This window comes from Schistocerca serialis, chromosome 5 (assembly GCF_023864345.2).
Source record: "Schistocerca serialis cubense isolate TAMUIC-IGC-003099 chromosome 5, iqSchSeri2.2, whole genome shotgun sequence".
Classification (NCBI taxonomy): Eukaryota; Metazoa; Arthropoda; class Insecta; order Orthoptera; family Acrididae; genus Schistocerca; species Schistocerca serialis.
The window spans coordinates 45316877-45344319 of record NC_064642.1 but is presented as its reverse complement, the minus strand read 5'-3'; the positions used below and the strand labels follow the sequence as shown (position 1 = coordinate 45344319).

At 37.1% G+C, this 27443-nt stretch overlaps 1 protein-coding gene across 1 annotated transcript in view; it reads left to right on the top strand.

Moving 5' to 3' along the window:
• Positions 1 to 27443, top strand: part of LOC126481736 (nitric oxide synthase, salivary gland-like) — a gene marked incomplete at its 5' end in the record, with an annotated part of 158570 nt that overhangs the window by 65537 nt on the left and 65590 nt on the right. Inside the window, 3 exons of the mRNA XM_050105690.1 lie at positions 4014 to 4195; positions 14733 to 14902; positions 20370 to 20580. Of these exons, the coding sequence (XP_049961647.1) occupies positions 4014 to 4195; positions 14733 to 14902; positions 20370 to 20580 (563 nt within the window). The remainder of the gene's footprint in view (positions 1 to 4013; positions 4196 to 14732; positions 14903 to 20369; positions 20581 to 27443) is intronic.

The following is a 27443-nucleotide window of genomic DNA, read 5'->3' as shown; positions in this document are numbered from 1 at the left end:
GATCTCTTGTAGAATTTTAGAACATGTTTTTTGCTCGCGTATCATGTCATTTCTGGAAACCCAGAATCTACTATGTAGGAATCAACATGGATTCCGGAAACAGCGATCGTGTGAGACCCAACTCGCCTTATTTGTTCATGAGACCCAGAAAATATTAGATACAGGCTCCCAGGTAGATGCTATTTTTCTTGACTTCCGGAAGGCGTTCGATACAGTTCCGCACTGTCGCCTGATAAACAAAGTAAGAGCCTACGGAATATCAGACCAGCTGTGTGGCTGGATTGAAGAGTTTTTAGCAAACAGAACACAGCATGTTGTTATCAATGGAGAGACGTCTACAGACGTTAAAGTAACCTCTGGCGTGCCACAGGGGAGTGTTATGGGACCATTGCTTTTCACAATATATATAAATGACTTAGTAGATAGTGTCGGAAGTTCCATGCGGCTTTTCGCGGATGATGCTGTAGTATACAGAGAAGTTGCTGCATTAGAAAATTGTAGCGAAATACAGGAAGATCTGCAGCGGATAGGCACTTGGTGCAGGGAGTGGCAACTGACCCTTAACATAGACAAATGTAATGTATTGCGAATACATAGAAAGAAGGATCCTTTATTGTATGATTATATGATAGCGGAACAAACACTGGTAGCAGTTACTTCTGTAAAATATCTGGGAGTATGCGTACGGAACGATTTGAAGTGGAATGATCATATAAAACTAATTGTTGGTAAGGCGGGTACCAGGTTGAGATTCATTGGGAGAGTGCTTAGAAAATGTAGTCCATCAACAAAGGAGGTGGCTTACAAAACACTCGTTCGACCTATACTTGAGTATTGCTCATCAGTGTGGGATCCGTACCAGGTCGGGTTGACGGAGGAGATAGAGAAGATCCAAAGAAGAGCGGCGCGTTTCGTCACTGGGTTATTTGGTAACCGTGATAGCGTTACGGAGATGTTTAATAAACTCAAGTGGCAGACTCTGCAAGAGAGGCGCTCTGCATCGCGGTGTAGCTTGCTCGCCAGGTTTCGAGAGGGTGCGTTTCTGGATGAGGTATCGAATATATTGCTTCCCCCTACTTATACTTCCCGAGGAGATCACGAATGTAAAATTAGAGAGATTAGAGCGCGCACGGAGGCTTTCAGACAGTCGTTCTTCCCGCGAACCATACGCGACTGGAACAGGAAAGGGAGGTAATGACAGTGGCACGTAAAGTGCCCTCCGCCACACACCGTTGGGTGGCTTGCGGAGTATCAATGTAGATGTAGATGTAGATGTAGATGAATACTAATGCGAATTATTTACAGACGAATGGAAAAACTGATAGAAGCCGACCTCGGGGAAGATCAGTTTGGATTCTGTAGAAATGTTGGAACACGTGAGGCAATACTGACCCTACAACTTATCTTAGAAGAAAGATTAAGGAAAGGCAAACCTACATTTCTAGCATTTGTAGACTTAGAGAATGCTTTTGACAATGTTGATTGGAATACTCTCTTTCAAATTCTGAAGATGGCAGGGATAAAATACAGAGAGCGAAAGGCTATTTACAATTTGTACAGAAAGCAGATGGCAGTCATAAGAGTCGAGGGGTATGAAAGAGAAGCAGTGGTTGGGAAGGGAGTCAGACAGGGTTGTAGCCTCTCCCCGATGTTATTCAATCTGTATATTGAGCAAGCAATAAAGGAAACAAAAGAAAAATTCGGAGTAGGTATTAAAATCCATGGAGAAGAAATAAAAACTTTGAGGTTCGCCGATGACATTGTAATTCTATCAGAGACAGCAAAGGACTTGGAAGAGCAGTTGAACGGAATGGATAGCGCCTTGAAAGGAGGATATAAGATGAACATCAACAAAAGCAAAACGAGGATAATGGAATGTAGTCGAATTAAGTCGGGTGATGCTGAGGGAATTAGATTAGGAAATGAGACTCTTAAAGTAGTAAAGGAGTTTTGCTATTTGGGGAGCAAAATAACTGATGATGGTCGAAGTAGAGAGGATATAAAATGTAGACTGACAATGGCAAGGAAAGCGTTTCTTAAGAAGAGAAATTTGTTAACATCGAGTATTGATTTAACTGTCAGGAAGTCGTTTCTGAAAGTATTTGTATGGAGTGTAGCCATGTATGGAAGTGAAACATGGACGATAAACAGCTTAGACAAGAAGAGAATAGAAGCTTTCGAAATGTGGTGCTACAGAAGACTGCTGAAGATTAGATGGGTTGATCAAATAACTAATGAGGAGGTATTGAATAGAATTGGGGAGAAGAGGAGCTTGTGGCACAACTTGACTAGAAGAAGGGATCGATTAGTAGGAGATGTTCTGAGGCATCAAGGGATCACCAATTTAGTATTGGAGGGCAGCACGGAGGGTAAAAATCGTAGAGGGAGACCAAGAGATGAATACACTACGCAGATTCAGAAGGATGTAGGATGCAGTAAGTACTGGGAGATGAAGAAGCTTGCACAGGATAGGGTAGCATGGAGAGCAGCATCAAACCAGTCTCAGGACTGAAGACCACAACACATGTTTTTGGAATTCATACTAGTTTGCATGGAGGGGGTTCATTCTGTTTGAGATAACATGTGATGAAATGGCGGTATGGGTTTTACATAACTGATGTTTTTGGAATCCATACTGGTTTGCATGGAGGGAGTTCATTCTGTTTGAGATAACTTATTGCCTTTGAACTAAGAGAATTTTCTAAGATTCTACAACAAACGGATGTGGAGGATATTTGACATTAGTTTTGTGGATCACTTCTGCTGAACTTCTTGCAGATGGGGTCAACCTGTGCTTTCTTCCAAACATGAGGCATGGTATTGTGTTCAAGGGATCTACAGCAGATTATTACTGAAAAAGGGGCTAAGTCAGATGTAAATTCGATATAGAATCTGACAGAGATTTCATCATACCTTGGAGATTTGTCCAGTTTCAGTGATTTCAGCTGTTTCTTGACATCACTGGACACTAATATCTATATTACTCATCTCTGTAGTTGTGTGAGTATTAAATCAGGATAATACTCCTGCATTTTCCTTTGTAAAGGTACATTTGAAAAAAATGTACAGAATTTCTGCTTTTGTTTTGCAACTCTCAATTTAGTTCTTGTCTTATGTGTGACAATCTGGACGCTACCTTTGGTATTACCAACAGCCTTTGTATATGACTGGAATTTATTTGGGTTTTGTGAGAAATCCTTTGAGAATATTTTGCTACAGCACTCGAAGGTTTGACACGTGGTTCTCTTGACAGCCAGGTGTGTTTAACTCAGCATCTCCATATCTCTAATCTTATACTTAAACCTTCTGCTTGTTTTAGCTTAGTTACCCTTTTTACTTTGCACTTTGAAATATGGTTGAAAGTCATGGCCACACTATGACACAGAGCATTCCAACAGGCAAGGCATTTCACCACTAACCCACTAACATATGAAATAAATAATTACGGTCCACGTTTCTTATGAGACAATACTTACCAGATGTAGTTTTGCCAACTCTATCATAAGTATAAAATTGCACTTCTGTTTAACAAGTGGCAATGACTACCACACACGAACATTGTCTGTAAAATTTGAGAATGATGTAAATATTAGCTCCGGGTTCAAAAAAATAACAACATTAGCTATTAGTCTATGAAATAACATCACTATCAATTTATATGTTCTTTGTGGTTTTTTATGTGTTACATTCTATGGTGACCAATGGTCTTCAGGAATCTCAACATAGATAAGAAATAAATAGAAACGGAAAAAGTAGAAATGGCAGAATGTTACTTTAAAATGAATTTCTTCAGTCTCTAAAGCTTAACAGTAAAATACATCTGTTCAAACTAAAACAACTTGTGCTTTGAGCATGGGAAATGTTCAGTAAACTTAAAACATATTGGTCTATTTAATCAGTGACTATGTAATATATCACAATTACAATAAAAGATTAAACAGTGTAACAATGTGTCGGCATTACTTATGAATGAAATTCATGCTAATTACATTTTCATATCATTTCTTTTTCAGTCATACTACAATTCTACTTCAGCTGAAGACTGATCTCACATACTTACCTGGGGATCATGTTGCTGTTTTCCCATGCAACAGGCCTGCACTTGTCAATGGGATTCTGGAACGTATACATTTTCAGCATGACCCTGATCAACCTGTTGAGCTTCAAATGCTGAATGAAGCATATACATCCAATGGTAACAAATGGTTCATTTTGCTTCAACAATAATTACATTTTTAGATATTTCAGTTTTCTTATCTCTTCCCTGCAAACATTAACACAATATCAGTCAACATTTATCTGGTACCTGTGCCAAGTGATTTTATGTGACAGTATTTCACAGATGATGAACATAAAAAAGAATGTCAAGTCATATACAAAGTACAGTATCATTTCCTCTCATAATGGCATGTAAGAACTTCAATCCTCAATTTGGGGGGAAATCTACAAAAAAGGAACTGAAATGGTTTCATTAACTTTTCCCTTCAATTTTGCAGTGAACCTATCTACAAGAATATTGAGAAGAAGCAGCACATTTATAATTAATGTATAGATTACACTGTAAAATGCATTACTAACAAGTAATAATATAATACTCCACTTATATCAGCACTGGCAGATATTAAGATCAAAGTAACGAGATACACAAGCATTTGGTCACCAATCCACTTTCACAGGAAATAAGTCATGAAAAATCATCTATGGCATAGGTGAATAGTGCACAGTTAAATTACATTACATGAATCACATTCAATGGGTCCTGCAGAGAAGGGTTCCTGGAATGTGGATAGAAGTCAAGGAGGTATATTTTATTTAAGTGCAACAAAATTTAACTTTATGAAACACTGTACTACTGCAGCAAATCATTTATTACACTGTAACATAACACACAACTTTGAAGAATCTCTATGAGAGTGCTCTTCAGTGGAGTAGAAAGAGTTGCCCAAGAGAAAGATTCTGAATTCAGTTTTAAGTTTTGCCACATTATCCACTTGAGATTTAATATTCTGTGGCAGGTTGTTGAATTAGATTTGACTCCAGCTGTAATGTGAAACCGGTTTAATCTTTTCATAAGTTATTTTACGCCAAAGTATTACATTTATGATATGCACCATTTTCATTTACATCTACATTCACATTTTACAAATAGTGCAAAGTGCGTGGCACAGTGTACTACCCATTATACCACATATTAGGTTTCTTTATGCTCTGTTGATGTATGGAGTATGGCAAAGAATGACTGCTTAAATGTCTTCGTGCTTGTTGAAATTAGTCTAAACTCATCTTTGTGGAACCTATGAGAGTGAAATGTTGTATATTTATAGATTTGTCACTTGATACTTGTTCTCTAACTTTGTGAGTATAATCAGACTTCTGCAGGATAACTGGCATCTATCTTCAAGCACCTGCCGATTTAAGTTTTTCATCACTTGCATGAAACTGCCCAAAGAGTCAAACAAACATGTGGCATTTGTTCTGCCCCTCTTTGAATATGTTTAATATTTCCTATTGGACCTATTTGATTGGGTCACCTTCATGTGAACAATATTCAAAGATGAGTTGCATGACTGTCTTGTAAGTAATCCCACTTGCTCACCGATTGTATTTTCCTTATAAACTAAAGCTTGCCACTTGCTTTACTAATGACTGAGCCTATGTGACCACTCTATTTCATATTCCCATGAATTATCACACCCAGGTATTTGTGTGAGTTCACTTGTGACTCACTGATATTTTAATCATAGGATACTACATTTTGCTTTTTGTGAACTGCACAATTTTAGATTACTGGAAATTGAAAGCAAGTTTCTTCTAATCTGCACCACTTTGAAATCTTGTCAAGATCTGACTACATATTCATGCAGCTTTTTTTCACATAGTACTTCAGTACAGATAACTAGTCATCTACAAAAATCTTCCAGGTTATTAACATAACATGAACAATACGGATCCAAACACACATCCATGGGCACACCTAACATCACAACTAGGGGGTGTTCAAAAAGTCTCGCAGCACTGCCGTATGATTGTTAGCCATGAGTGCTGTATGATTGTTCGCCTGCCTGGGTTTTTCAGTGAAACAATAACCGCACAATGATACTGCAGTGCTATTCTGTACCCATTCATAGGAGAACTTGTGTTAAGTGAAATACTGAATGATTATTTTCAGCAAGATGGTGCAACAGTGCATACAGCTCGCGTTTCAATGTCACTGCTTGCTGATGGTTTTGGTGATCGCATAATTTGACAGGAACTTTGGCCTCCATGATCGCGTGACCTAACACCACCTGACTTTTTCTTCTGGGGTGCAGTGAAAGCAACTATCTATACAAACCGTCCAAAATCCATCGATGAATCGAAAACTGCAATATCCACTTTCACTGCTTCTGTTACAGAAGAAATGTTAGAGCTTGTGTTTGGAAACATTGTTAGATGAATTGAATTGTGTATTCAACAACAGGGGGAACACTTTCAAAATTTAATGTGAAAATTTGTAAGTAAAAATGAATATTCAATAAATTAATAACTTGTATTTCACTGAGTTTCATTTTGGTATATTCACTGCGGCATACGGCACACACGGCTAACAATTATACGGCACTTCGGAGAAACTTTTTGAACACCGTACATTTTGAAAATAAAGAAATATTTGTAATGCCAACAGATATTAATGAATATATGTATTGTAAAGCAGTTGTTAAAATAAAAAATGGAACTGATAAATTTATAAATTTAATGTATTCAACTGAAAATGGTGCTAGCTACAGCACAGTTGTCTAAACACTAAGCTGAAGTAATAAATTTTAAGCATTCGACTAAAAATTGTATTGCAGATTGTGACACAATTAAGAGTCACCAACAGCATTTCATTATAAACCATGCAAGACAAGTCACTAGGGTGGCTAAAAGAATAAACTGAAACAACAGGGTATGCCAACTCTCACAGTAAAATCCAAACATTGTTAGATATAATTTGTTCAATGTTAGAGTGCAAAAGAAAAAGTCAGATGTCAAATAACTAATATAGGAAAATATAGATTTCAGTGCAGTTCAGAAATATGCAATATCTTCAGTGATTACAAATAGGAAATTATAAGTAAATAAAATCAAAATTTCCATTTAATGACCAATTCCTCATTATCAGCTACCAACTGACTTTAGTATGTTTGAAACTTAAGGCTTTGGTAGTGAATGCACTATTGTTAGCATAATTTCAGCATAATCTAATAATATTCATACTTACACTTATTGTCCATTACAAAATATTCATGATATTTGACCCACAGATGATGAAGAGACTGAAGAAATGTATAATGAGATAAAACTCATGGGGGACTGGAATTCAATAGTAGGAAAAGGAAGAGAAGGAAAAGTAGTAGGTGAATATGGAATGGCGGCAAGCAATGAAAGAGGAAGCCGCCTGGTAGAAATTTGCACAGAGCATAACTTAATCATAGCTAACACTTGGTTCAAGAGTCATAAAAGAAGGTTGTATACGTGGAAGAATCCTGTAGATACTAGAAGGTATCAGATAGATTATATAATAGTAAGACAGACATTTAGGAACCTGGTTTCAAATTGTAAGACATTTCCAGGGGCAGGTGTGGACTCTGACCACAATCTATTGGTTATGAACTGTAGAGTAAAACTGGAGAAACTGCAAAAAGGTGGGAATTTAAGGAGATGGGACCTGGATAAACTGACTAAACCAGAGGTTGTACAGAGTTTCAGAGAGAGCATAAGGGAACAATTGACAGGAATGGGGGAAAGAAGTACAGTAGAAGAAGAATGGGTAGCACTGAGGGATGAAGTAGTGAAGGCAGCAGAGGATCAAGTAGGTAAAAAGACAAGGGCTAGTAGAAATCCTTGGGTAACAGAAGAAATATTGAATTTAACTGATGAAAGGAGAAAACATAAAAATGCAGTAAATGAAGCAGGCAAAAATACAAACGTCTCAAAAATGAGAGCAACAGGAAGTGCAAAATGGCTAAGAAGGGATGATTAGAGAACAAATGTAAGGATGTAGAGGCATATATCACTAGGGGTAAGATACATACAGCCTACAGGAAAATTAAAGAGACCTTTGGAGAAAAGAAAATCACTTGTATAAATACAAAGAGCTCAGATGGAAAACCAGTTCTAAGCAAAGAAGAAGAAGCAGAAAGGTGGAAGGAATATATAGAGGGTCTATACAAGGGTGATGTACTTGAGGGCAATATTATGGAAATGGAAGAGTGCATAGGTGAAGATGAAATGGGAGATATGATACTGTTTGAAGACTTTGGCAGAACACTGGATGACCTAAGTCGAAACAAGGCCCTGAGAGTAGACAACATGCCAATTAGAACTGCTGATAGCCCTGACAAAACTCTACCATCTGGTGAGCAAGATGTATGAGACAGGCAAAATACCCTCAGACTTCAAGAAGAATATAATGATTCCAAACCCAAAGAAAGCAGGTGTTGACAGGTGTGAAAATTACCAAACTATCAGTTTAATAAGTCACGGCTGCAAAATACTGACACAAATGCTTCACAGATGAATGGAAGAACTGTTAGAGGCCGACCTTGGGGAGGATCAGTTTGGATTCCGTATAACTGTTGGAACACGTGAGACAATAATTACCCATATGACTTATCTTAGAAGATAGGTTAAGGAAAGGCAAACCTATGTTTCTAGCAATTGTAGACTTGGAGAAAGTTTTTGACAATGTTGACTGGAACACTCTCTTTCAAATTTTGAAGGTGGCAGGGGTAAAATACAGGGAGCAAAAGGCTATTTACAATTTGTACAGAAGCCAGATGTCAGTTATTAGAGTCTAGGGGCATGAAAGGAAAGCAGTGGTTGGGAAAGGAGTGGGACAGGGTCATATCCTATACCCATTGTTATTCAATCCATACACTGAGCAAGCAGTAAACGAAACAAAAGAAAAATTTGGAGAACGAATTAAAATCCACCGAGAAGAAATAAAAACCTTGAGGTTTGCTGATGACATTGTAATTCTGTCAGAGACAGCAAAGCACCTGGAAGAGCAGTTGAACAGAATGGACAGTGTCTTGAAAGGAGGGTATAAGATGAACATCAACAAAAGTGTATGAGGATAATGGAATGTAGTCTAATTAAATCAGGTGATGCTGAGGGAATTAGATTAGGAAATGAGACACTTAAAGTAGTAGATGAGTTTTGCTATTTGGAGAGCAAAATAACTGATGATGGCCGAAGTAGGGATGATATAATATGTAGACTGGCAAAGGCAAGGAAAGTGTTCCTGAAGAAGATAAATTTGTTAACATCGAGTACAAATTTAAGTGTCAGGAAGTCGTTTCTGAAAGTATTTGTATGGAGTGAAGCCATGTGTGGATGTGAAACATGGACAATAAATAGTTTAGACAAAAAGAGAATAGAAGCTTCTGAAATGTGGTGCTACAGAAGAATGCTGAAGATTAGATGGGTAGATCACATAACTAATGAGGAGGTATTGAATAGAACTGGGGAGAAGAGGAATTTGTGGCACAACTTGACTAGAAGAAGGGATTGGTTGGTGGGCCATGTTCTGAGGCATGAAGGGATCACCAATTTATTATTGGAGGGCAGCGTGGAGGGTAAAAATCGTAGAAGGAGACAAAGAGATGAATACACTAAGGAGATTCAGAAGAATGTAGGGTGCAGTAGTTACTTGGAAATGAAGAAGCTTGCACAGTATAGAGTTGCATGGAGAGCTGCATCAAACCAGTCTCTGGGCTGAAGACCACAACAACAACAACAACAACAACAACAACAACATATGATTTCCAATGTTTTCCACATGTTGCCATACCTATCACTATTGTTATCAGGAGATGGAATTTGTCACTGATTTTGTTTTTGATTATTAATGATTAGTAGTGTAGTTAGAAACGATCTCTTAGATTATAAAGCTCTCTTTCTAAAACAAGGAACTTCAAGCAGTGACTTGCAAGGTACTCTTTTACTTCGTATACTGATGTCTAGAGATTTTTCAATTTCCCACCTGATGTCTGCCAACAACCCAGACAACCAAATAAATAAAGAAAGATAAATACAGACTTCAGCACCAGAATATGAAACCCCATACTGAAGCCTAAATAGAGGTGCATAGTCTATAAGAAAATTCTTTTTATTTCTAGTACTGTGGCTGTGAATTGCGCAGTTCAAACTAAATCAGAAATACTATCAGAAATACAATTCGGTAATATATGTGATTCTGTCCTGTAAGATGTATTATTGCACACTAGTAGAATGAATTCTGCCTTACCTCCGAATAATATGCTATAGGAAAGTACTGAGTTATATTTGTGAGGTACACTGTCAATCCCATTGGCAGGTCACCATGACTAGAGGCATTTCTAAGTAGACAGAATTGAAACTATTGGTTAACTTACTGATGTGCTGGTGCCGTATCACTTTACTGTTCACCTGTATGCCCAGGAGCCTGATTCATTGTATGCCTTGTACATGTAAAGTAATTGTTTACTTGTTTGGGGGTCATGTAACATGAATCATTATAAGATGAAAAGTTCAGCTGTTTGCTGCAAATAAGTTGTAAGGCAGTTCTGTTATTCTGCCGGTGTATCTGGTATGAATGTATTTAAGACCTTTATCAGTATTTTTATTCAGTCTAAATTTAACAAAGTAAAATTAGCAGGGAAGTCAATACTTAGGAGGAAAAAAGATGCTTCTTCCTCTTCTTCAGCAATATAAAATGTCTACCATTTATCTCTCGCTTTTAGCTAAATACCTGCAGAGGAAATTGCCATGTATCACAGGACAAGAGACACCTCTAACAACAGAGATCTTGTTTAGAATGACTGTTGCTCCTTAACAAATGGATAAAGGAAATCTTCAGTCCTTGATGCTGGGTGGTCATGTTGTTTGTTGTAGACATGACTAATAGGGTTTTAGATTAGATTAGATTTACTTCCATTCCAATTGATCCATAGTGAGGAGGTCCTCCAGGATGTAGAACATGTCAGAAAACAATAATACATGACAAATATTTACAACCAAAACCAATAAGCTAATGTACTTTCCACAGGTCCCAAGTGGAATGATCATCTCTTTTTCTGCATTAATACACTGCATTTAAAATTTTAAAAAATGTTTTTTAATTTATAATGTAATGAACATATAACAGAACTACAACAACGCTTGTTTACAATGAACACATTACTGTACTGAAATGGTGCAGACATTAGATTGTACTACACACACACACACACACACACACACACACACACACACACAAATCCCTTTTGCTTCTCTTAAATTGAATTTCATTGGTTGCTAAGATTTTTATGGCTGCTGGCAAGCTATTGAAAATGTGTGTTCCTGAATAATGCACACCTTTTTGTACGAGAATAAGTTGACTTTAAATCCTTGTGAAGATTTTCTTATTTCTAGTACTGATTCCATGAACGGAGCTGTTGGTTTGAAAAAGTGATATATTTTAATGACAAATTTCATTAAGGAATAAATGTATTGGGAAGCAGTAGTTGGTATTCCTAGTTTCCTAAACAGGCCTCTGCAGAATGTTCTAGAGTTAACACTACATATAATTCTTATTGAACGTTTTTGTGCCTGGAAAACTTTAGCTTGGTTTGATGAATTACCCCAAAAAATAATCCCATATGATATTATGGAGTGAAATTCAGCATAGTATGACAGCTTTTCCATTTTTATATCCCCTATGTCTGACAGAATTCACGTTAAAAATAGAGATTTGTTTAGACGCTTCAGCAGTTCTGTGGTGTACTCCTCCCAGTGGAATTTATCATCAAGCTGCAATCCCAGGAATTTAACACTGTCTACTTCTTCTATCTGTTTGTTATCTTATGTTAGTCATATACTAGTGGGACAACCCTTGCAAGTTCTTAACTGCATATAGTGTGTTTTTTCATAGTTTGGTGACAAGGAATTGGCTAGGAACCAGTGATTAATGTCCACAAATATTTTATTAGCAGATCTTTTTAAGACTACACTTCATTTGCTATTTATTGCAATATTTCTATCATCAGCAAACAAAACAAGCTGATGAAAGGTCATTGATATACACAAGAAAAAGTAAGGGCCCTGAGATGGAACCTTGTGGGAGCCCACATGTAATTAGTTCCCAGTTGGATGATGCCTGATAGCTTAATACATGTCTCTTTCCTAATAACACCCTTTGTCTCCTGCCAGAGATATAAGATTTGAAGCATTTTGTAGCATTTCCTGTTACACAATAATATTCTAATTTACTTAAAAGGATATTGTGATTTACACAGTCAAATGCCTTTCATAGATCACAAAATATACCAGTTGCCTGCAATTTTTTGTCTAATGAATTAAGTACATTTTCACTGTAAATGTAGATAGCCTTCTCAACATCAGAACCCTTTAGAAATCCGAACTGCGACTTTGATAGTATGTTATTTGTGATAAGGTGGTTATAAATCCGATTGTTATATTCCACTGATAAATGACTGGTTACACACATAGCTTAATATGTTACTTAACTCAGAATCACATTCTTTAATTAACTTTGTTGATATTTCATCGTACTCACTACATGTTTTTGATTTTAAATATGTTATTATGAACAATACTTCCGTTGGGGTAGTGAGGGTCATATTCATATTATGGAAGTTACTTGAACGTCTGATCTGAGGTATCCCATGGCAGCATCTACAGAACCTGACAACCCCATCTTTTCAGTAACAGTTATAAAATGTTTGTTAAAAAGTTCTGCAACACTAAACACATCTGTCACCAATGTATCATTTACTCTTAATGCTATTTTCCCCTCTTCATGTCTGGTTCTACCAGTCTCCTCCTTCACGATATCCCATACTGTCTATATTTTGTTATTTGATATGACTATCTTTTCCTTGTAATATATTTGCTTTCATGTGCATATTACAGTCTTCAATATTTTGCAGTATTTCTTGTAATGTGCTGTAGCATCAGAACTGTGTCTGATTGACAGATATAGTTGTCTTTTTGTTTTACAAGATACCTCTATTCCATGAGTAATCCATGGCTTCTTTGTAGACTTTGCTCTAATCTTGGTTAATTTTGGGGGAAAACAGTGTTAAAATAAGGAAAGCACTTTATTAGCAAAAGTGTTATAGTTCTCATTCATGCCATGAGCACTGTAAACATCACTCCAGTGACTGTCTCTGAGGAGCAGCCTAAAATAATCAATTTTTGTCTTACTGATAACCCTCTTGAGTTCAGATTTAACAGATTTTATATCCTGTTCAGTATTAACATTTAACAGAAGGAACTGCATATCATGGTCTGAGAGGCCATTGGCTATTGGTTTTGTAATATAATTTTGTTCATTGGACTTTTCTATAAAGTTATTATCAATGGCTGTTTGTGAGCAATTGGCTACCCTAGCTGGGAACTTTACAGTGGGAATTAAGTTAAATGATAGTGTAATTAACTCAAATACGTTCTTATTGGGAGAGTATTTAAGGAAATCTACATTGAAGTCACCAGCAACCACTATTTCTTTGTTTTTGGTTGTTAAATGGGCCAGTACAGCTTCAAGGTGGTTTATGAACAGATTAAAGTTACCTGCAGGTGCTTGATATACACTTAATATAATGAAGGATTTTTTTATGAAATTCCACTTCTGTTGCACATGCTTCCATATGCTGTTCTAGGTAAAATTTATTTATGTCTATGTTCTTAAATTTGACAGTTCCCGATGAATGTGGAAAATCCTCCTTTCTCCTTTTCTGTTCTACAAAAGTGAGATGCTAACCTAAATCCTGCAGCACTTTAAAAGTTCTATACTAGTGGTCACATGATGTTCAGAGAGGCAGATTATGTCAGCTGCGTTTGAGGGCTCTAATTCATCTATGCACATAATTAATTCTTTAATTTTATTTCTCAGTCCTCGAATATTTTGATGAAATAAAGACAGCTGGCATTTCACACTGACTGAGTTAAAATTGGGTAGAGTTGAAATGTCTGCTGATTGTTGAAAATTCTTATCCAACAGCTGTTTATGTTCTTGTAATAAGCTAGAATTATATTTTTTGGTTTCTTTCTCAAACTGAAGGTTTGTCTCAATCCTAACCTCTCTTAAAACTTGGTTTCTTTCTGTCCTCCCTACACTAAAAAAATCAAGTAAATGGTACTAATAATGCTCATGGCAACTCTCAAATGTGACAAGTTACTTTTAATCTCTGCCAGAGCAGACACTGCATAATGAAAAATGTTAATTGCCCATGTGTGTACACACATGCGTGCACACAGATGTTGCAAGATAAGATGGTAAGGCAGGAAGATTAGGATTTAATGTTCTGTCAATGAAAAAGCCATAGAGGTTGACTAAACAACTTGTTTATCATCTTGTACAAGCAAATATAAAATAACATAACAAGTGCCTAACTTTCACAGTCCAAACAAATCAGATCCACATTTACAGAAAATCACTGCAGCATACAGTGATTATGTAGATAGCAAATTAGTGAACTAATGAGGAAGAGATCAGTTGATATTATTCTATTTTTCTGTGACTCAAGTGCCAATGGGATTTTCAACTCTTAAATACCCTTCCTCCTTATCTCACTCTTCTAACATATTTATCTCATACTGCTGTTTCAGTATTTAAGTTCAACACCAATAATGATGCTGTTTTCATTGCAACAACAGACAAAATAAAGAATAACCATCTAATGTAATTGTTAGTAAAAATGTGAACCTGTGGTCAATTATTTTAGGTGCTCTTGAGATGTGGAAACCAGCAAGACATCTCCCACACTGTTCCCTGAGAACTCTTCTCACACGCTTCTTGGATATCACCACACCCCCCACACCAGAGCTGCTGCAGCATTTTGCCAGTATTGCAACTAATGCAGAGGATCAGCAGAACTTGATTCTTCTAGCTAAGGTGACTTAGTTTTAACTTTTGGAGATTTTTTAATTGCTCTTTAAGTTACTCATACGTTTCTAAAATATTGGTCACTGGTATTATATTTAAAATTATTTTAGTGTTCACAGAGGGATAAATGATTATGTGTGTACAAAAGCTTTTCTTCAATCTACCTTCTAAGATAAGTCATAGGGTCAGTATTGCCTTGTGTGTACGTACATTTCTCTGGCACCTAAACTGATCTTTTGCAGTGTCAGTTTCTACCTGTTTTTAAATTGTTCTATAAATAATTTGTCAGTATTTTGCAAAAGTGATTTATTAAATTGATAAACTCTGCTGTCTTTGGAATTAGATTATTACATTCTTCTTGAAGTCTGATGGTACTTTGTCAGTCTCATATTTTACAAAACAGGTGAGTAGTTTTGTCGTGATTGGCTCTCCCAAGGACCTAAATAATTCTGAAAGAATGTCATCAACTCTAGTGGTCTTTTTTGACTTAGGTCTTTCAGTGTTCTTGCAGTATCACATTTCCCAGCTCACCTTCATCAACTTCCTCTTCTCTTACTGTAGTATTACCTTCAAGTTCATTTCCTTTATACAGCCATTCTACATATTTCTTCCATCTTTCAGCTTTCCATTATTTGCTTAGTACTGGTGTCCCACCTGACAAGGGAAAGTCACAACATAGTATTGTACAAATTATATTCATACATAACATAATTAACAGAGCAACAAAGTATACATACAACATAAAACTGTAGCTGCTACAGACTATTAGAACAGGAGATATCAGTCGTCAAAGCTACAATGAGAGTATTGTAGATACGAATGATTTATTACACAAATGGATTATTTCAGACACAGTCAGTAACATTACATTAAACACACTACAACAGAGTTTACTTACTCGACTACAATAGGCAAAAAATATGCAAGTCAGCAATAACACCATAAACAGTGCAGAGACAGTTCTTGCAGTGTGCACATTTGGTGAAAGCAGGTTGGTCACAGCTCTCATGGAAACACTCTTCCATTATTCATTAATTGAAGTGAGCTCCATGAGTAGCCAAAAGAGTGCAGAATAATATGGTGTATTGGAATCCTGAATAAAACCAACCTGCTTTCAGAAGAAAGTGCTGCACTACTTACTCAATGCCCCTTATATTATCGCATTTTCCTGTCTCTTAGCTATAAAATTATCACGTAGTTCACAGTTTATCATATCCTGCAGAATTTTTTAATTCATGAATGATGTTTTAGGCTATTTTCAAAGTTTTGTACCTCAGCCTTGCTCTTTATTTCCCTTTTCAGTACCAACATTGTTGCAATTTTCAGGAGTGGTGTCAAATCAATTGCTAAACCAGGACAACACAGACAGTGAGGATCAACTTTTCCATTTCTTTTCCCTTCGTTGTTTTGCCCATATCTTCTATGTACCAGCCAAATATCCTTCTTGAAACTTTGTTCATTTTCCACAAAATTGCTCGAAGGATAGTTTCAGGCTTATACCAAATGCATACTGTCACTGTATGGCAAGAAGAGTTATCTGCATAGGACACTACTCTCTTGAATTAGCGTACACCACAGTATCGACAAGTGCAGGGTTTGTCTGATGCCTGACAATTGTCCCACGAGAGTGTGGGGGCAGGCATGTACATATCAGGTACACAAACCCACAGGTCCAGCAGGAAGCTGGTCAGTCATGTTTTCAGCCTGTATCATCTATGGATGCTGGATGTCTCTCATGTTTGTTAAGAGAAATTTGAGGGCTGTGCAGTATCAGCAAGGGAATCTCAGCTTGTTTTACACCCCTACAGTCAGTATTTATCTGATGCATTTGTCTTTCAAGACAATAAAAAACTATACCTATCTAATGGACACTTTTCTCCATGATGTGTGAATCAACTACATAGTATGGTTTTAGGTATCTGCTGACTTGAGCCCACCTGCACAAGCTTGGGACCAATGGAAACTAGCAATGTGTCATTGCAGGAACCCTTTCCATACTCTGGATGATATGAGGAGGGCCACTGTCATGCTCCATTCACTATGCCTCACATACTACTCCTCCTACCTCTACCAGTGCCAAATTCTCATTCCATCGGCTTGCTGCCTCTCCCTTCTGGCAATCAGCTACCCTTCCATCTAACCCCATTTCTTCCTTTGTCCAACCCATCTAACAACGTGTCAGTCAAGTTGAGCTGCAGAACTGGCACAATTTAATCCACCGGGTACAATTTATTCCACCCAAACAATGAAGCTGTGCAGGTGTACATGTATTCTGTACTAGTAAGTTATGAAAAACAACACTTTATGAAAGCTTATCATCATTTGCATTCTTGTTTATATGTTTACTGGACACTCAATGCCTTAACTTCATCAATCCCGCGTCCGGCCAGCCTGATTTAGGTTTTCCGTGATTTCCCTAAATCGCTCCAGGCAAATGCCGAGATGGTTCCGTTGAAAGGGCACGGCCAACTTCCTTTCCCATCCTTCCCTAATCCGATGAGACCAATGACCTCGCTGTCTGGTCTCCTTCCCCAAACAACCCAACCCAACCCTTAACTTCATTGTGAGTTATTACCTCTATTCCTTCCAATAATTACAGTCTACCCACCAATTATCGCAGTATCTTCTACATGTTTTTTTAATACTACATTAATAAGATTTTGTGGCCAGTATCCTATTCCTCTTGAATTAGTGAAGAACTGAATTACGTTATCTGCTGCAATATTAACAGTAAGACATCTGACTTAATAACTGCCTTAATAATTTACCAATCAGCCTTGAATCTGATGGGGTTCTTGAATGTAGTGGTGATTTGTCATTGGTTTCTGTTTTATTTCTGAATGGCATTTCTTCCTTAACTCTTAATGTCCCAGGTGTGGTCTCGCAGACTGTTAGCGTTTATTGTTACTCCATTGCTAATGCATAAGGATGGGGTAGGAAACTGCAGCATTGTCTAGTTGTTCTTCCTTGAAGCTGTTGTAGTTTCCTTTGACAGTAGTCACTTGAATGTGACACTGACTGATACTATTACCGCCTCTTTCATGCTAGCAGTCTCTGAGACCACACCTGGGACTTTGTGGTATGGATTCGGTAGCCAGATCTTTGTCTGCTGAATTTGAGGATTTTGTTTTAAAATGGTTTGAGGACAGTTTACGAAGCGGTGTTAGATTAGATAGTGACAATGCAACAGAAAGTTAAACATAATTCAGAATAGCAACAGTGCAAAATTGAAGACAAATCTGTTTTGCCACTTGTGAATTCCTTGAAAGAAGCAGTTGATCAAATTTATGAAGACAGAAGCATAGAGACTGAACCTTTACCTAATGGTTCCACTATAAATATATTTAGTTGAAAAAAATATTGCTGGTTATCGAAGCCTCTTCCAGCGATGGCCAATGTCATTATTTTTCCGCATGTTGGACATAAGGGGGGGTGAATGCGTTTGTTCTTCACAGTTCCTACAGAGATGACACTCAGGTGAGATGGTTTAATTTTTGTAAGAAGCTTGCAAACACATGGCAACACCACAGATAAAAAATGAGTCAACAACTATGTCACATATCCTGTGAACTTCATGCAGCCATTCACCGTGTTTTGGGTATAGCAGAATCTAGAGTGAAAGTTGTCATAGAATGATTGGAAAAACACAAAACATGATCCACCTATGACCCAAAAGAGAAGAGAAAGTTGCCTTGCATTTGTCATTTTTGTGAGAGGTCAATCTAACTTTATTTCTCTACAAAACTTTCCAGCAAGTGCAAAGAAAGGAAACTGAGATGGAAACTAAAATCCTGAAAAGTACTAGTTTTTATGTTTTCATGGTTACATGTATACAAAACAATAAAAATATAGCAAAAATTAAAATTTAGTGTGCAGCGTACATGAGTTTTCGTAGAATTATCATTATCATGTAAAATTATGTTCATTTTGTGCAGTTTTTGTTTAAATGCATTTTTTTGTAAAAATAAAATTTAGAATATATTTGGATATATTTTTGTGCGGTATTAATGTATATCAGCATAAAGGTACTTCTATACTCATATTATCATGGGTCAATTTACAGATACCAGTAATCTGCTCTTTAATTTTCTAAAAAGTATGCATCAGTTCCAAATGTGAAATCACCTTTGGGTAAATCACTCTAACGACTAGAACAAAGAAGTGCCTTAGAGTTATTAAATATATCAATGGTAGTATAGGGACAAGTCTGTTACCAATGACTAAACAGCTATACAGCATCTGAGCCACACTTTGGATAGCTCTGTGTATAATGGAGAAGGGGACATGAAACAAATTGTATACTGCCATTCAAGGATAACTGCATTCTGTGTGTGATAATGCCATATACAAACACCACCTCATGGTTTAAAGTATATCTACAGTTTGTATATGGTTTAATCTTTCATAACAACTGACACAATAAATGTAGTAAATGACACTCCACAAAACAGTGGCAGAAAAATTCATTTGAAGATTTTTTTATTTTTTTCTCATTAAAGTTTTCCACAAACTTGCTAATGTAACCTGATATACCACATGCCATCTTTAAATTAACTACATTGTTTAGAATCACCAAAATTCTATCAGATTTCTGAGATGTAGATTCTTTTTGTATAATTATGTGTATTTTATCAAAACTACTTACAAGTCTTGCTCGCACATAAGCCAATCTGACTGTGCAAGAAAATATTTAGACTACAGCTTTATTATAAGGGGCATTCAAAAAGAAACGAGTCGGAGGGATAATTACAGAAACCAGTACCTGTATGTATGTTGAACCTGACTGTTGAGACACTTGTCCCACTGTAACACAAGGCGGTGAATGGCTGTCTCATAAAATTCCCAGGGCTGCAATGTGAACCAGTTCTGCATGTACAGCTGGATGTCATTGTCTGAGGTGAATCGTTCGCCACTCAGAGCCTTTTTAAGGAGACCAAAATGGCATAATCACAGGAGAGAGGTCCAGACTGTATCGAGGGTGGCCAAGAACCTGCCATTTCAATTTTTGCAGGAGTGCCGTGACTGTGTTGGCCGTTTGAGGCTTTGAATTGTCATGGAGCAGAATGGCCCCATGGCTGAGATTGCCTGGTTGTTTCGATCTGATCACTTTGCGAAGGGTGGTCAAGGTTTGCGAGTAATGCTGAGCATTCACTGTTGTCCCATGATGCAGGAAGTGAATCAGAAGGGGGCCATCTTGGTCAAAGTAGAACGTCAGCATAACCTTTCCTGCACTCGTGTGGATGACGACGTTCAGCTGTGCGGAAATGGTTCACATCGTAGACCTGTGAATTTTATCAGACAGCCATTGACTGCCTTGTGTCACAGTGGGACAAGTGTCTCAACAGCCAAGGTCAATACTTCTAAGATACAGGTACTAGTTTCTGTAATTATCCCTCTGGCTCATTTCTTCTTGAACACCCCTTATAGATTTTTTTAGTGTGTACAAACAATTAATATTACTATTTGCTAAACACAGGAACCTGCAGCATATGAAAAATGGAGACAATGGCGATTTCCACATTTACTGGAAGTCCTGGAACAATTCCCATCTGTTCACCCATCTGCTGCTGTCTTAGCAGCTCATCTGGATCCACTCCAACCGAGATTCTATAGCATATCATCTTCTCCAGATGTGTACCAAAAAGAAATGCACATAACAGCAGCTGTTGTTGTTTACCGAACACAAGGTATGTACAGAACTGTTTCCCCATGTGGAGGTATAAGAAGTCTCCTGTGGGTACAAAAATTGAGTTGCATAGATGTAACACCACTTCTATCTCATGAACGGTTAAAGATACCAAAATGAGGTCTTCAGAAAATGACAGTATGCAGAACGGCACATGATTTCATTCCTTGTTTACTTTTCATCACTCTTGTATCAATCAAGATACTGAAGCAAGTATAGTTTTTATTAAATGGGATAATTTGAATTTTTAAAGACATTAAAGCTCTAGGAGAGATGAGTATAGTGGTATAGCAATTATTAACATTTCCATTAAATTTTTTTGTGACAGTACTTGAGAAATCCACTAAAATGAAAAGGTAAAGTGGTTGAAAAAGGCTCTTGAGGTGTCTCTATTATTGTACTAAGCCCTTTGACTGCAGAATAAGTTCAAAATGCATTGTCTATAAATGGCTCATTTCTACTTCAACACTACTTGCATACAGACATGTATACAAATGGGCAAAACTTATACATGCTACTTGTGTGTGGTAACTGTTAAAGAAATGTTGTAAGAATGGTAAAGTAGTATAGGGACATCTATTCTGATTGGCAGTGTCCGACATGCTTGGCATGTGCATGAATCATTAGGAAACTAGTGTGAATGGGCAGCTTGAACATCACACAGAGGACAAGGAAGAACACAGTGACTCTCAGAGCACATAAGGAAACTGTTCTGGCAGTGATGCTCTTCGATCTGCATGGTGGCATGGGACATATCATGAAGAAATGTGGGATCAGCCAAGTGAATGTCACATAAATTTAGGATTAACAAATTCCACCCCTTCAACTGTCATTACATCAGCCACTAAAAGGATATGATTTATAAACAATTGAGTGAATGATTCTGGCATTCACACAGGATTTGTTTCAATTTTATTTACCACCTCAATTTTGGAAATATCTTTGCTTTCAGTTCTAATTCCCAGTTCTGATTTTAAAACATACCACACTGCCTTTGTTTTGTGTCCATGAGTCAAGATGTAATTATTACCAACCATAGCTTTTGCTGTTTTCACTGCCCTTTTAAATATGCTTTTATACTGTTTGACATAATGAATGAAAACAGGGCCTTTGTTGTATTTCAGTTCCTTGTGCAGTTGCCTTTTTTTCCCGCATGATATTTTTATTCCAGCAGTGATCCACTTAGCTTATTTGAGACTTTTGTGAGGCATACTGTGGGAATACTTAATTAAATAAATGTAAAAAATTTCTAGAAATATGAATGCAAATTTCTAGAAATATGAATGCACAGAGATTTGAATATCATCTTGAACTTAGCACTGCACCTCTTATACTTTAGAAGACAATGAGTTTAAATTTGCAACAGTAAAATGTCTTTTGCCATTAGTTTTTCTAGTGCTTCATTCATTTGCACTAGTTATTTCAATAAATGGAGCAGAATTGTCTGGAAGTCTTAAGTCTACACCTAACTTCCTAGAACCATCAAATTTATAATTAGTTAAAATACTATCAATATTGGTTCCTTTATTACTAGTTTCTCTTGTGACCTTCATGAAGTTTGCCTTGAAACCAAATTTTTGGATTAAGTTCATAAACTATACTGTATAACTGGTTTCATTTGATAATTGAATATTGTAATCAGCAGCTATTAAAACCTCTGTCTTTTTATTTTCATTGTTCACTTTCTGTAAAATATCCTTTCACATTTGGTAAAAATGATTTTGCTACTTCTACATCTGGGCTCCTATATATTGATAAAATAACAATGTATTGTTTTTCTAATTCAACTGAGCATCTTTCAAATGCACCTTCTGCATTTAGAAAATTGAAATCATCTTTCATTTTATGCTCTAAATCTGGTGAGTCCTCAGGAAAATACAAAGACAAATCTCTTCCTGATTCTTCCACATTAAATGAAACTGCAGACTAATGGAAAGATATAGTGGAGGGGTCAATTTGGGTACTTTGGAACAAGATGGTTTAGGTAAAAAGTTTCTACTACATTGTGAATATATGGAAAAAGTTAATCTTTCCACCACTATTAAATTGTTTGACAGATCCATATGTGTGCCATATTGCCTGATGGCAATCAGCATGACAATGTACTTCTCTTTGGAATGGATGCTGTGTCCTACAAGGTGAATGCTGCCAATTCACTACAGGAAAATGGTGCATGGGACTCATTTAGCTCATGCCTTACATAAAGTTGCAGAAGAGATTCGTAGCAAATTCAGTGATGTTGACAAATTTATTGAGTGTGTCAAGAAAGGCATTTTTGGAGGCCCTTTATGTGTTGCAGCATTTAAGTTGTTAGCTCCAGACATTTTCTTACCACCATCTCCCATTTTGACAAGATGGGGATCCAGGATTCATGCCTGTAGCTATTATAGCCAGAATTTCAACATTGTGAAAAGCAGTGAAGCTGCTTCAATGGGACAAGCCCAAGAATTAATGTCTTATGATGACATTTCAGGCAACCTTTTGTACATAAAATAAAATTTTAGATTTATTCCTGCAGCCATAACTGCTTTGGTGCAACTGGAAATGCCACTAGTTAAGCAGATACAAAAGTGAAAAACAATTCAAATAAATTAAAATCTGTTAGTGGTAAAGTGAGAAAAAGTGACAAAGAAAAGGAAAAAGGTATTGCAAGAAAAAGGAAAAGGGGGGGGGGGTTCAATACAATGTGTTCCATTTCAATGATTTTGTTGGGTGAAAAATTCTCTCTTAATAATTTAGATTGAAACAATGGAAAATCCAGCATGGAATGTAACAATGTTATGAAAATGAAAGTTGCTACTCACTATATAGTGGAGATGCTGAGTTGCAGATAAGCACTACAAAAAGATTCTCACAATTAAAGCTTTCGGCCATTAAGGTTTACATGACTGCAGTTGTGTGTGAGTTGAGTTTGTGTGAGATTTACATTCAAATGATACTGTCCATTTTAAATATGCTCCTCTTGTGTCAGTTCAAGTAGAAAGCTGGTTTTCATGGACAAGGCTTGTTGGCCGACAATAGTAAACCTCTATATTTGAAAATTTGCACACGGGTATGAATTGTGTATTTTAACTCGGAGCCCATTTGAAAAAAAGACACACACACACACACACACACACACACACACACACACACACACACATGGTTTAACTATGTTCTTATGATGTTAACAAAAAGCACACTGCATCTTCAAATTACATAGAGTAGCTCACTTTTTATGGGCATTTTATTCATAATCAAATAGTTCAGCATTGTAAACTGACTTACTAATTTATTTTACAACAGAAATTTTACCTCATTTTAATGCTATTAGTATATATATTGTTTATGTCGCTGCGCATATTTTTGTAAATTTTTGGCCATACACCATAATTTTTTACGCACATTATGGTGACTTTAGATCATTCAATTCCTGGCCTTAGGTATTAGCATCTGTTGTTCCCTGTTTGTGGAACATGTTTTTGATGTGTCTCCTGTTCCTAAATCAAATGATAAAATCATGTATGTTTAGAGACTAATGAAAAACAATTCATGAAGTTCACTTATCTCTCAAAGGATGACTGCAAATGCACTTCGAAGGCAATGGGAAACAGTATGAGCAGAACCTTATGTGAAGTGATAAGCTGTTGTTTGTTATGAAAAGCATATATTTTGTGAGTAATGGGTGCTCACTAAATCACTGTGAGTAAAATATTTGGTTTGTTAACTTGTGTACTGTATATGTTTTATGGTATACAGACACAAATAGGAACGTCTAAAGAAACAGAACCTCCTGCATAATAGCTGTAAAACAAAGCAGAGATCTAGAGGCACGAAAATTCTGAATGAAACACATTTGGCTGTCAATTTGGTAACATGACAAGCCTTCAATGTATACTGTATCAGAATATTATTGAATGACATGTTACGAAACTTGAAGAAATTCTGGTCATATGTAAATGCTGTTAGTGGTACCAAAGTTGGTATACAGACACCAGCATATGGGACATGGATTGAACTTGAGGGCAGCAAAGCAAAAGCAGAAACATTAAACTCTGTTTCAAATGTTTCTTTACAAGGTAAAATACTGGCATATTGCCCCAGTTTAATTCTGGCAACACTGCAAAGATGAGTGGTATAGATGTTAGTCTCAGCAGTGTTGAGAAATAGCTGCAATCACTAAAACTGAACAAGACTCCAGCACCTGATGCAATCCCTATGAGATTTGTGGCTGACTTAGCCCCATTTTTAACTATAATATAGTGTATATCCTTCAAATTAAAAAAAAAAAAAAAATGCCAAGTAGTTGGAGGAAAGCACCGGACAAACCCTTCTACAAAAGGATAGTAGAAGTGATCTACAATATCCAGTAGCCTTGACATCCAGTTTTGGTAGGATCTTAGAACACATTCTGAGCTGAAATGTAGTGAGGTATCTCAAATAGAATAACCTCTTTCATGCCAACTACCGGCTGATCAAAAAGTGAGTATAAATTTGAAAACTGAATAAATCACAAAATAATGTAGATAGAGAGGTACAAATTGACACACATGTTTGGAATGACATGGGGTTTTGTTAGAACAAAAAAAAAAAAATACAAAAGTTCAAAAAATGTCCGGCAGATGATGCTTCATATGATCAGAATAGCAATAATTAGCATAACAAAGTAAGACAAAGCAAAGATGATGATCTTTACAGGAAATGCTCAATATGTCCACCATCATTCCTCAACAATAGCTGTAGTCGAGGAATAATGTTGTGAACAGCACAGTAAAGCATGTCCGGGGTTATGGTGAGGCATTGGCGTCGGATGTTGTCTTTCAGCATCCCTAGAGATGTCAGTTGGTCACGATACACTTGAGACTTCAGGTAACCCCAAAGCCAATAACCGCACAGACTGAGGTCTGAGGACCTGGCAGGCCAAGCATGACGAAAGTGGCGGCTGAGCACACGATCATCACCAAACGATGCACGCAAGAGATCTTTCACGCGTCTAGCAATATGGGGTGGAGTGCCATCCTGCATAAACATCGTACATTCCAGCAGGTTTTTATCAGCCAGGCTGGGGATGATGCGATTCTCCCTGTGTCATTTCAAGCATGTGTGTCAATTTTTACCGCTCTATCTACATTATTCCGTGGTTTATTAAGTTTTCAAATTTATACTGTCTTTTTGATCACCCGGTAGAATGGATTCTGGAAACATCAACAATGTGAAACCCAACTCGTACTTCTCTCACATGATATCCTGAAAGCCATGGATCAAGGCTGTCAAGTAAACCCAGTGTGTCTCAATTTCCAAAAAGCATTTGACTTATTACCACATCTAAATTTACTGTATAATATATGAGCATATAGAGTATCAGATGCAATTTGTGACTGTATAAAGAATTTATTGGTGAGAAGGATGCAGCGTATTATCTTGAATGAAGGGCCATTGACTAATGCAGAAGTAACTTAAGGTGTGCCCCTGGAAAGTGTGCTGGGACCCTTTGCTGTTCAAGTTGCATATTAATGACCTTGGAGACAGTAGTAACCTCGGAATTTTCACTGGCTGACAAAAGCTGCACAAATATTCAGTCAGACCTTGATAAGACTTCTAAGTGTTTCAAAAATTGGTAACATTTTTTAAATGTTCAAAGATGTAAAATTGTGCAATTCACACACTGAAAAAATGTACTGTCCTTTGACTGCAGCATCAACAAGTCACAGTGGGAATCAGTCAACTCATACAAATTCCTGGATGTAACAATTTGTTGACAACCACATAAGCTCAGTCGTTGGTAAAGCAGGTGGCACACTCAGGTTTTAATGGTAAATACTACAAAAATTAAATCAGTCTACAAAGGAAACTGCTTACAAATCACCTGTGCAACCCATTCTAGAATATTGCTCAACTGTGTGGGACCGATACAAGATAAGGACTAACTGGAGATACTGAAAGTATACAGAGAAGGGCAGCATGAATGGTCACAGGTTTTTTGACTGATGTGAGAGACTCACTGAAATACTAAAGAAAGTGAACTGTCAGACACTTCAAGATAGATGCAAACTATCCTGAAAAAGCCAACAGTAAAGGTACAATAACTGGCTTTAAAAGATAACTTCAGGAATACAGTACAACCCCATGAGTATCACTCCTGCAGATATCTTGAGGACAAGATTAGATTACTTACAGGATGTGCAGAGGTATTTAAACAGTCATTCTTCCCACACTCCATATTTGAATGCAACAGGAAGATCTAGTAAATCCTAAATGCGAAGTGCTGGAAATTGCATGGCAGTAACAATGCAGGAACAGTATGTGGGACTGCAAACTGGGATTTAGCCTGGGATTTAGCCAGGGATAACTATTTTTTATATTGATGCAGATGAAAGGAGCAAGGATCCATGGTGGTGGAAAAAATGCGAAAAATTGCATAAATAATGTAGAATTACGCCGATAAATTTTGTTGCTTGGGTCATGGAATCCCCCCTAATGGCCTTACCATCAAACCACCCATCTCTGGCTGCCACCCCTCCTTCCACAATGACCTCCAATTGTTCAAATTCTGCCAATCCTAAGCCCTCACCAACATAGTCCTTCAAAACTATAGCAACCAATCCCGAACCTTCTTGCAGTACCTTCTCTCCATCAGCAAAATTTTCCTGCTGCGCAATCCCAAATTCCTTAAATCCATAACACACAATGAAACTCTTTTCCTGCAGGAACTTGAGCAACATGCACAACGCCACCACAAAAAGCTCTTCATCCTGCTCACTTCCTACTTTCACCTTGGAGTACCACTGTCCATCACTTCTGCAACACACAACTGGCAAACACTGTCTCACAGACCTACTACACTTACCCCACCCTCCAAAACTCCCTCCCACCACCACAAAGAAT